This window comes from Mobula birostris, chromosome 12 (genome assembly GCF_030028105.1).
Source record: "Mobula birostris isolate sMobBir1 chromosome 12, sMobBir1.hap1, whole genome shotgun sequence".
Lineage (NCBI taxonomy): Eukaryota > Metazoa > Chordata > Chondrichthyes > Myliobatiformes > Myliobatidae > Mobula > Mobula birostris.
The window spans coordinates 41,175,858-41,188,132 of NC_092381.1; the positions used below are offsets into that span (position 1 = coordinate 41,175,858).

Sequence of the window (12,275 nt, forward strand, 5' to 3'; positions counted from 1 at the left end):
GGGAGTACACAGAGTCCAGGTCACAAATTACAGACTTACTTGCTCCCATCAACCTGCTCCATTTATGAAAAAGTTTTTTTGTTCCTACAATAACCTCATTGGCCTCTCAGAAACTACAAAACCAGACTTCGAAGCACGTCATCCTTGATCCCAAGGGACTGCTTAAGACTTCCATCTAACCAGCATCAAGTGCAGCAATAAGTAGATTTCACAGAAATCAGTGAAGTCTACACTTGCAATGCAATTGAAACAGCATGGAAGGAGAAAGGTGGGAGAAACAAATTCTGAAACATTAAATTTTGCACAGATGAAAAATAAGAGTTGAATGAAGTCTGCTGTTACCTTGTCATTCCCCCTCTGGTATGGAATCCCTTTAGCATACTGTTTATTGAAGTCAAAGCCATGCTGGACCAGGAACTGAACAGATTGTGGCTCAATTATATATTCATCCATGCATAGCAGCATGAGGTTGTACACCTGGCTCAAATACGCACTACCTGGCTGAAATAATTATAGTGGGAATTAGCCTATTAGTTAACATACAATATGGATTATAAATATCCATAACCACATTACAACATCACTGTGGTGCAAATATTCCATTTTAAAATACATTGTAAAGTTCTGTTACAGAAAATAATGGGAAACTGAATCATGAAATCCTGACACTTTGGGAATATTTGACAAGTGCAGGCAACACTATATTTGGACACGAACAAGAGAAAATCTGCAGGTGCTGAAAATCAAAATAATATACACAAAACGCTGGAGAAACTCAGCAGGCCACACAGCATCAACGGAAATGAACAGACAGTCAATGTTTTGGGTTGAAACCCTTCATCAGGACGTGGAAAAGAAATTAGAAGTCAGAGGAATAAGTACAAGGTAGTAGGTGTTACCTGTAACTGGGAGAAGGGGAGGGGTGAAGTAAAGAGCTGGGAAGTCGATTGGTGAAAGAAATAAAGGGCTGGAAAGGGGGAAATCTGATAGGAGAGGACAGAAGGCCATGGACAAAAGAGAACACTATAGTGTGTGATTTTCAAATCCCAATAACAGCTGGTAAAACAGCACCAGCTACCTCCATAGAGTGTTAATGGTAGCTGCTTACAGCTCTGGCCATGATGGATCAGCCTAACCATTGTGAACCTCAATATCTTAATCAGCAGCCATGGATCAATACCCTCTTTCAATTCCTCTTTCCAACACAAATGTACTTTGTGCAACATAAATCCTTCACTTGATATGATCCACTGTCAAGTCACTTCAGTAGAAAACATCTGATCACTTGACCAAGGTTGCCCCAAGAACATAGTCTCATGCCACTACTGGCACCACCACTATCCCCTCCCTCCCATCACCAGTACTGGCTCGTTCACAAACTCTCCCCTCAACCATTCACAAACCCTTCTATCTTGACCCATATTCTGTAGCTGTCTTGTGCATATGAACAATACACAACTCCAAACCTTTAGCCATTTCCAAAGACAAAACAACATTGCAAAGGAAAATGTGAGGACCACCACAATCTGGCCAGAATGGAGAGGTACTTTTACATATCAATTAATGAGAGCAAAATGGAAACCAGAGGGGTAAAGTTTAAAATAAAAATAGGTGAGTTTGAGCTTTGGTTGCTCTTGTCATCCATCCTCTCTTCCTTGCTCTCCATTTCCTAATTGAGAAAACAGACCTAACTCAGAACTGTTACCCACAAACACTTGTTAAAGATACCCTCACATCATTCAGGGCCAAGGTGAAATGAAGCACAATTCTACAATAACCTAAGTTCATATGGACATCTGGGAGACCTCCCTGCATTTTCCATCCTCTTTTCCATTGCTTTCTCTTCCTGTCCAATAAATGTCCCACAAATTGACCAATTCTCACATTATAAAAATGGAGACAGATCACTATTTTTAAGGTTTTTAATTTATATTATTTTTGCAGACATTGGGGTCATGGCAAACTCACAATCAATGCCAGGTCTTTTAAGGGAAAGGAGATAATGAATGTGCTTTGAAAACACAATAAAGCCAAGATCTAGATATGTTACAACAGTGACCAAACACAAACAAGTGACATTTCAGGTGACCTCATCTCACGATGTGGTGAAAAGTAACCATATAACCATATAACAATTACAGCATGGAAACAGGCCATCTCGGCCCTTCTACTCCTACTCTCACCTAGTCCCACCGACCTGCACTCGGTCCATAACCCTCCATTCCCTTCCTGTCCACATATCTATACAATTTAACTTTAAACGACAACATCGAACCTGCCTCTTCTGCTGGAAGCTCGTTCCACACAGCTACCACTCTCTGAGTAAAAAAGTTCCCCCTCATGTTACCCTAAGCTTTTGCCCTTTAACTCTCAACTCATGTCCTCTTGTTTGAATCTCCCCCACTCTCAATGGAAAAAGCCTATCCACGTCAACTCTATCAATTCCCTTCATAATTTTAAACACCTCTATCAAGTCCCCTCTCAACTTTCTACGCTCCAAAGAATAAAGACCTAACTTGTTCAACCTTTCTCTGTAACTTAGGAGATGAAACCCAGGCAACATTTTAGTAAACCTCCTCTGTACTCTCTCAATTTTATTGACATCTTTCCTGTAATTTGGTGACCAGAACTGTACACAATACTCCAAATTTGGGCTTACCAATGCCTTATACAATTTCAACATCACATCCCAACTCCTATACTCAATGCTCTGATTTATAAAGGCCAGCATACCAAAAGCTTTCTTCACCACCCTATCCACATGAGATTCCACCTTCAGGGAACTATGCACCATTTTTCCTAGATCCCTCTGTTTTACTGCATTCTTCAATGCCCTACCATTTACCGTGTATGTCCTATTTTGATTAGTCCTACCAAAATGTAGCACCTCACATTTTTCAGCATTAAACTCCATCTGCCATCTTTCAGCCCACTCTTCTAAATGGCCTAAATCTCTCTGCAAGCTTTGAAAACCTACTTCATTATCCACGACGCCACCTATCTTAGTATCATCTGCATACTTACTCATCCAATTTACCACCCCTTCATCCAGATCATTAATATATATGACAAACAACATTGGACCCAGTACAGTTCCCTGAGGCACACTGCTACACACTGTCCTCCAATCTGACACACAGTTATCCACCACTACTCTCTGGCATCTCCCATCCAGCCATTTTACTACTTCGATATTAATGCCTAACGATTGATCCTTCCTAACTAACCTTCCGTGTAGAACCTTGTCAAAGGCCTTACTGAAGTCCATATAGACAACATTCAACACTTTACCCTTGTCAACTTTCCTAGTAACCTCATCAAAAAATTGAATAAGATTTGTCAAACATGACTTTCCACGCACAAATCCATGTTGACTGTTCCTAATCAGACCCTGTCTATCCAGATAATTATATATACCATCTCTAAGAATACTTTCCATCAATTTACCCACCACTGATGTCAAACTCACAGGCCGACAATCGCTAGGTTTACTCTTAGAACCCTTTTTAAACAATGGAACAACATGAGCAATACACCAATCCTCCGGTAAAACAACTTATTTCAGGGCTTCTCTGAAGAACCAAAAGACATAAAATAAAAGATCCTTACTTTGTTTGAAAGCTCTTTGAAACTTGCAACCCCAAGAGACAGAATGGAACGAGTTCTGGCAGCGTGACATATTGCTTTATATCGATCTTCAACTGATCTGTGAACACAAATCATTCAATCTATCATTAGAAATAGATGCTTCACCCTCTACAAGAGAAAAACCAAGTTATGGGGAATTTCCCTCTCTATGCTACGGAGTGCAAGATTTGATTATATGCAGCTTGGTGAGGGGTTGAAGAAGTAAGCAATGATTTGGCTTGACACTGATTGATTATGATAATTTATTTTAATATGAGGGATTTTTAAGATGATTAACAACCACTAAGGAACAATTTTGGTGAAAATAAGGGATGCAACACCCAATAAAATTCCCTGGATCAGTTATGCTCCATTTTCAGGTAACCTGATGTACAGCAAATAATTGGGAATGGCTCAATCCTCTTCTCAGCAGCCACCAACCTTCCTCATAACACTCAAGCACATCTCCAGCACAACACCACAGCTCAGAGTTATTAATTATAACTCAATTTTCTACTCACTGTGCCAGTAAAGCTTTTCGTGCCCCAAGTCCACTAAGTTCCTGGGTGGAGAACATACAAATATAAATACTTTTATTTTATTTAAATATTATTGCAAAACTCTTTAAAACAATAAATGCAGCACTCACAGTATCAAGGGCTATGAAACTCGCTGTCCTGACTGCAAGCAGCATGGACGGCCATATCTCTTTAAAATTGTCAATGTGAACATCAACGACAGGAATTTTCATTAAGGACATCTTTAGCAGATGCTCAGACAAAAATGTTATACTTAAATGCACTTTTCCTCATGGATCGAAACCTAGAAATTGTTAAATAAGATAAACAGTTAAGTGTTAATTTTTATGCTATTAGAATCTGTTATAAAGCAATTTGTCCATTTTAGAACTACAGCATTTTTATTTAAGAAAATCTAACTTTAATTCTATATTGTTTAATTCCACACAAAGAGCAACTACTGTCACTGTAAACTGCTTCAACTTTGTTCTCTTTACCAATTCAGGCCCCCAAAGTATAATACATACATGGTATATTTTCTCAGGATTCAAATTTAGTGAATGATCCTTTTTATTCTAAATAACCTCAAAATTTATGTCAATGCCACGCAGAGTGATTAGTGTTTTAGGAGGCCTCATTTATTCTCTGTAGGTGAAACAGTTCATATCAAAGAACTTTTCCTTAAATATAAACTCAAAAATAACTTGAAATTAAAATAGTCTTCCGCATTTGCAGCAAACCCGTTTATTAAGTAAGTTTATGTTAGCTGTACAATTCTATCGTTTAAACAATTACAGAAAATACAAACGTAGGCAACCGCTTTTAGCATTGCGTGTAGCTCAAATGCACAAATGTGTTAACATAAAACGTAGACTAAATGCCTTCTCCTCTTGCTTCACTGCTGTCTGCTTCCTATTTTCCAGTTTTTCCCTATTGCTCCCTTCACTCTCATCTTCTCCCCTCCTTCCCACTTTACTCCCCCTGCCCTTCTCCTCACCTTCAACTTTCTGTAAGCAGTTGTCCTTTCTTTCCCGTTTACACTTTTCACAAACCTTTCCTTCCGCTGCTCCTCCTTCTCTCGTCAGCACTGTACACCTACCGAATGATGAACTCTTCAGATCTTGCAATAACAACTACCAGGTGGGAGATACGAGAAAAAGAACGGACTCCCCTCCCAGCCTCACTGCACCCTGCATGGTCGCCAGGAAACGACCAGCCCTCGCCCGGCTTACCGGCGCTCGGGTCCTTTTCCTCCACCGGTCGCGCTCTGATGAGGAACAGCGCAGGCTCAGCCTTCGGCGCGACGGCGAACTAGAGTCAACGTCGGCAGCTTTGTGTGGAAGATTGACGCCCTCTCCTTTCCTTTCCCCCGACCAAAAGGGTAGCGGAACCCGTAAGTACTCTCTTACTGGTGAACGAATAAACTGCTCTTTGGGGGTCATCTTTAACGAAAATCCCCCTTGAATACAGTCGGTGGTGTTACCCACTTGTAGCATTTCTCACTCGGCACGGCTGCAAGGTACGTTGTGCTGCACAACTGGCTCTCTAGCTTCGTTATTTTCAATGGCAGCTGAGATATAAAATAATTTGACAACTTTTAACACAAACGCTCAGTAATTTCACGTATCCTGTATCCTTCAATACAGGAACCTGGGTTAGATTTACATATGTGGTTGTGGAGCTCATCTGCAAACACAATATAAACCCCTGATGCTGAGGAGTCAACACGTGTATAATGGTGGACTCCCGAACTATTTGTTCTAGGTCCTCCCAACTGGAAAAGTGAGAAAATAAACGTGAATTAAGTTGCAGAGAGGGGTTGGTGGAGAGAACAAAATGAATGAATGAAAGTATGAAGACCAAGATTGTTCAGGTTAAATAAATGCACTTGATGTCATCCAAGATTCATTAAATGCAAAAGAGTTATCCTGAGGAGAGTAAAGACAAGATGATGAAACGAAAGACGGTAGAGAGATAACAAATGCAATCTTAGAATAATGAGATGCAGAGCACACCAGTGAATGGAGAGGTGAAACAACAGATTACTGGAAGTATTCAACACATCAGGCTGCATCTGTGGGGAGAGGGAGTGGAAAGGGGACTGTGTTAAAGTTGCACGTGAATGGGGGGAAGGGAGAGGGAGCTTCTTTAATATTGCACAACAATGATGGTGAAGCAGATTGTTCGAAAACATAGTTATGTGGAATTGTTGAATTCAGTATTGAGTCCCAAGGTCTGTAACATGTCTAGATGGAAGAAGACAGATGTGGTACTACTCTCTGAGCTTTATGTTGGGCTTTCTTGGAATAGCCAAAGCCATTACAGTCAGAATGGAATGGATAGAGATTTAAAGTGAGAGGTAACTGGAAGTTCAGAGTCATCCTTGCAAATGGAGATTGGTGCCCAATCAAAGCTTCTGTTTCTTTTAAATTTCAGATTTCTAACATTTGCAGATTTTGCTTTAATAAGACATTGATTAAAATTATAGAATTTTCTGGATTAGAGAATATCAAATTGGGAAACATATTGTGAAATTAAATAGACTTTTTCTCTTTCTGTTGATTTATTGCCCGTTCCTGATTGCCCATAGGAAGGTGGGAGTAAACCACCTACTTGAACAACTGTAGGTGCACTCAGAACACTGTTGAGTTGGGATTTTGGCCAAATGAATAAAGGAAAAGCAAAGTGTATCCATGGCCTTAGCGATAGAGGTTGCAGGTTTTGGCAAGGCTGGGACTAACCTCGCCGAGTGGCTGTGGAATATTTTATAGAATGTACACAGCGGTCACTGGGTAGTAATTGTTAAAGCTTTAAGTATTTTGTTGGTGGATCAGATACCAATCGAGTGGGCTGCTTTGTCTGGAATAGGGTTAAGACTCCTGAGTATTGATGGAACTGCACTCATATTTCATTGTTTCCTGACATGTGCCTACTGTGAACAAGAAAGAATATTATTCAACACATTTTACCTCTGCTGACTTTCTCTTAAAGTGCTTAAAGGGTGAAAAGAAGGCATAAGGTTGCTCTGAAAAACAAAGTGAAGGAGAATCCTAAGGGCTTCTCCAGATATATTAAGAGCAAAAGGGACAGAATTGGTCGTCTGGAAGATCAGAGTGATCATCTATGTGTGGAGCTGAAAGAGATGGGAGCGATCTTAAATTGATTTTATGCAATTGTACTTGGGAGGTGGACAGAATATATAGAGTGAGGTCATGGTCTATATACGGATTTCAGAGGAGGAGGTGTTTGTAGTCTTAATGCAGATTAGGGTGGATAAATACCCAGGACCTTAGCAAAGATATTTAAAAGGTCCTTAACCATGGGTGAGGTGCCAGATGATTGGAGGATCGCTAATGGGGTTCTGCGGTTTAAAAAGGCTCTAAGAATAAGGTTAGGCTGATGATCCTGACATCAGTAGTGGTTAATTTATTGGAAGGTATTCTATGTCAGCGGTCCCCAGCCACAGGGCCGCAAAGCATGTGCTACCGGGCCGTGAGGAAACGATATGAGTCAGCTGCACCTTTCCTCATTCCCTGTCACGTACTGTTGAACTTGAACATAGGGTTGCCAACTGTCCCATGTTTGCTGGGACATCCCGTATATTGGGCTAAATTGATTTGTCCCATACGGGACTGCTCTTCTCCCGTATTTCCCCCGCTAAGGTAGAGCGTTCCTATGAAGCCTTTCGTGCCGAAATGGCGTGAAGCGAAGAAGCAATTACCATTAATTTATGTGGGAAAAATTTTTGAGCATTCCCAGACCCAAAAAATAACCTACCAAATCATACCAAATAACACATAAAACCTAAAATAACACTAACATATAGTAAAAGCAGGAATGATATAACTACACAGCCTATAAAAGTAGAAATAATGTATGTACAGTGTAGTTGGGAAGATGAAGGCAAAACAATCGGGGGAAAAAAAATCAGCACGTACGCGCATGCACACATTACATGCGCACGATACGCATGCACACACAGGTGCCCGCGCAAGGCTTCATGGTCATGGTGGTCTTTCCTGGGGTAAAGTGTCCTGGGATTTGACTGCTACTTTTGTTCCTTATTTGGGAGTGAGAAAGTTGGCAACCCTAACTGTAAAAGACATGTTGAGGTGAGTTTAACCTACTTGAACGCCCCCCCCCCCCCCGGTCGGCCGGTCCGCAAGAATATTGTCAATATTAAACTGGTCTGTGGTGCAAAAAAGGTTGGGGACTCCTGTTCTATGGGACCGGATATATAAGTATGTGAATAGTCACCACGACTTTGTGTGTGGTAGGTCATGTGTAACCAATCTTATAGAGTTTTTTGAGGAAATTACCAGGAAAGTTGATGAAGGAAAAGCAGTGAATGTTGTCTACATGGACTTTAGCAAGGCTTTTGACAACGTCCCACATGGGAAGTTGGTCAAGAGTTTCAGTCACTTGGCATTCAAGATGAGGTAGTAAATTTGATTTGACAGTGGCTTTAGGGAGAAGCTGGAGAGTGGTAGTAGCACTTACATCCACAATGGTGAAGTGCTTTGAGAGGTTGGTGATGAAAAATATCAATTCCTGCCTGAGAAGTGACTTGGATATGCTCCAATTTGCCTGCTGTCACAACAGGTCCACAGCAAATGCCAGCTCATTGGCTCTTCACTCAACCCTGGAACACCTGGACTGCAAAAATGCATACATTAGGATGCTCTTTATTGATATAAGTCGGCATTTAATACCATCATCCCCTCAAAATTTATCAATAAGGTTAAGGTCTTAGTATCTCCTTGCGCAATTGGCTCCTCAATTTCCTCATTTGCAGATTCCATTCAGTTCAGATTGGCAGCAACATCTCCACAATCTCCAGGACAAAGCTGTGTGCTTAGCCCCCTGCTGTACTTGCTTTACACTTGCGATTGTGTAGCTAGGCACTGCTGTAATGCCATGTTTAAGTTTGCGGGCGACACCACTGTTGTAGGCCAAATCAAAGGTGGTGATGAATCGGACACAGGAGGGAGGGGAACGTCGACTCAGACCATGAGAGGCCTGCGTTGGGCATTTTCATGCCTTACAAGGCGAAGATTGGAAGTCTGTGTGGGGCGCCACTCCTCGCACAGACACTAGAGCAACGTGTGGTTAAGTGCCTTGCTCAAGGACACTAACACGCTGCCACAGCTGAGGCTCGAACTAGCGACCCTGAGATCACTAGACGAACGCCTTAACCACTTGGCCACGTGCCCAGAATCAGACACAGGAGGGAGATTGAAAATCTGGCTGAGTGGTGTCACAACAACTTCTTACTCAATGTCAGCAGGACCAAAGAGCTGACTATTGATTTCAGGAGGAGGAAACCAGAAGTCCATGAGCCAGTCCTCATCAGGGCATCAGAGGTGGAGAAGATGAGCACCTTTAAATTCCCTGGTGTCATTATTTCAGAGGACCTGGCCTGGGCTCAGCACCTAAGTGCAAATATGGAGAAAGCAAAGCAGTGCTTTCTCTTCCTTAGGAGTTTGTGAAGATTTGCCATGGCATCTAAAACTTTGCCCAACTTCTATAGATGTGTAGTGGAGAGCATATTGACTGGCTACCATAGCCTGGTATGGAAACACCAATGTCATAGCACGTAGAATAGTACAATACAGTACAGGCCTTTCGGCTCACAATGTTATGCCGACCCTTAAACCCTGCCTCCCATAAAACCACCCACCTTAAATTCCTCCATATACCTGTCTAGTAGTCTCTGAAATTTCACCACTGACTCAGGCAGTGCATTCCACGTACCAATCACTCTCTGAGTAAAAAACCTTCCTCTAATATCCCCTTTGAACTTCCCACCCCTTACCTTAAAGCCATGTCCTCTTGTACTGAGCAGCGGTGCCTTGGGGAAGAGGTGCTGGCTGTCCACTCTATCTATTCCTCTTAATATCTTGTATACATCTATCATGGGGTATACCAGATCAGAGGCGGATCTGGGCCGACATTTACGTGCCGGGCGGCACCTAATTAATTAGCTTGTTTATTTCAGCTTTTTCCTTAAAGATGTGCTGGGTGCGTCCCGACTACCGCTGCACCCCTGCATTCTTCACGACAATGTATCGGTCCACGGCCCGGAGGTTGGGGACCACTGTGAGAGTATACTTAAATAATAAACCACCTTTGATGTGTGGTCACTATTGCAGTGAAAACCATAAGATCGTGAGACCTGGGAGCAGAATTAGGTCATTTGGCCCATCGAGTCTGCTCCGTTATTTCATCATGATTGATTTATTATCCTTTCAACCCCATTCTCCTGTCTGTAATGTAGTCAGTGTAAGGAGAGCATTTGAACTACTTCCATGATGTAAATGAGGGTGGTCCCTATGATGAGTCTTTGACATAAAAGGCCCCACCTCCATTTCCATAGAATTGATTTTGTAGCTTATTTTGGGCTTAAAGGATATGTTTTGGTACTTATGAAAAATATGCCTGCAAATACATTGAAATGTTTTTGATTTTCTCTTCTATCCAAATAAAGTTTATTTCTGGAAATAAAGGAGCAAATATTACTATTTAACTATTTATGGTTTTTTTTTACTATTTAATTATTTATGGTGCAACTGTAACGAAAACCAATTTCCCCTGGGATCAATAAAGTATGACTATGACTATATTTTCTCCTCATGCTGTTTCCTTCATACCTGAACTACTTTACTCAATTCTTAATTATATATTTTTTAGGATATAATGAACAAAATGAAAACCTCAGTGAAAAGCAGGAAAGCATCACTAAAGAGAAAAGAAAATATCATAATGTCTTCTCAAAAGAAGAAACCTTGCTTCAATCAGATCAAAGAAGGTAGGCAAGAAGATTTGAGATTGTTTGCTGAAAAATAATTTAATTGTCCTTGTAATCTTATTCACTTATGGTTTTGATTTAACTCATTTTTGTAGACTTTGATTTTAAATGTTTACTGAAGGACATTGCAATTACAGGTATGCGTCGCTTAATGTCCACAACACGTTATGTGAAATCGGACATTATGTGATTTGGACGTTGTGCGAACACCATATTATATACTTAGCAAACCTATATGGAGTGCTGTAGTGTACTGGTCCCCAACCTTCGGGCCGCGGACCGATACATTGCCGCGAAGAATGCAGTGGTGCAGCCGTAGTTGGAATGCACCCAGCACATCTTTAAGAAAAAAAGCCGAAATAAACAAGCTAATTAATTAGGTGCCGCCCAGCACGTAAATGTTGGCCCAGATCAGAGGCGACGCGCGTTCCGACTACTGCTGCACCACTGCATTCTTTGCGGCAATGTATCGGTCTGTGGCCCGGAGGTTGGCGACCGCTTCTGTAGTGTACCTGTATTGACTAAATAGCCAAGAACTTACACTAAAACTGTATACAGTACACTATAATACATACGTACACTATAATTTTTTATTTCATTTTAACCTTTTTAATTTTATTCACTTTTTAAACTTTTATGTAAACACTTTCTTAACCTATAGCAACACAATTTATCAAAGATGATTCAGGATCATCCATATCACTGTTCTCAACTTCCTCATTGTGTTCCACTGGAAGAGTTTCAGGTCGAATAACCTGCGTTTGGAAGCCATGATGCACTTTACGGTAATATTTTCAAAAGAAAATTAAACAGAGGGGTAATGCTACTGCACTCAAGAGATGCACGATACACAAGATTGGTTACATCCGCTACGTCATGTTCTCCGATCGGGACTACAGATGTATATGCGATTGGACGTTGTCCAAATGGACATTAAGCAGCGCACACCTGTATTATTGTCATATTCCAAGGAGTTCTGAGAGCTACAGGGAGGTAGTCACACCTAGGCTGTCGGAAGCAGGTCGTTGGGTGACAGTCAGAGGGGGGAAGGCGAAGGTGAGCAGACAGGTAGTGCAGAGCACCCCTGTAGCCATTCCCCTGAATAATAAGTTTACTGTCCTGGATACTGTTGGCGGGGACGACCGACCAGGTGTGAGTCACGGTGGCAGGGCCTCCGGCACTGAGTCTGACCCGGTGGTGCAGAAGGGTGGGACGGAGAAGAGGAGAGTTGTCATCATTGGAGACTCTATAGTCAGGGGAGCAGATAGGAGATTTTGTGGACGTGAGAAGGTCACCTGCATGGTTTGTTGCCTCCCGGGTGC

General features: G+C 41.6%; 2 protein-coding genes across 6 annotated transcripts in view; one reads left to right on the top strand and one right to left on the bottom strand.

Moving 5' to 3' along the window:
- The window catches only part of toe1 (target of EGR1, exonuclease), a 21,927-nt gene extending 16,280 nt beyond the window's left edge, over positions 1-5,647 (bottom strand). The window contains exons 1-5 of one of the 4 annotated variants that reach the window (XM_072273671.1): positions 5,378-5,647; positions 4,277-4,449; positions 4,149-4,189; positions 3,610-3,706; positions 343-501 (exon numbers count right to left, since the gene is read on the bottom strand). In XM_072273671.1, coding sequence (XP_072129772.1) covers positions 343-501; positions 3,610-3,706; positions 4,149-4,189; positions 4,277-4,387 — 408 coding nt within the window. In that variant the 5' untranslated portion in view covers positions 4,388-4,449; positions 5,378-5,647. The other 3 variants (XM_072273670.1, XM_072273669.1, XM_072273672.1) reach the window with 3 other exon arrangements.
- LOC140205865 (adenine DNA glycosylase-like) overlaps positions 5,440-12,275 on the top strand; it is a 50,008-nt gene continuing 43,172 nt past the window's right edge. Inside the window, exons 1-2 of one of the 2 annotated variants that reach the window (XM_072273667.1) lie at positions 5,440-5,664; positions 10,836-10,953. In XM_072273667.1, coding sequence (XP_072129768.1) covers positions 10,842-10,953 — 112 coding nt within the window. In that variant the 5' untranslated portion in view covers positions 5,440-5,664; positions 10,836-10,841. The remainder of the gene's footprint in view (positions 5,665-10,835; positions 10,954-12,275) is intronic. The other variant, XM_072273668.1, reaches the window with a different exon arrangement.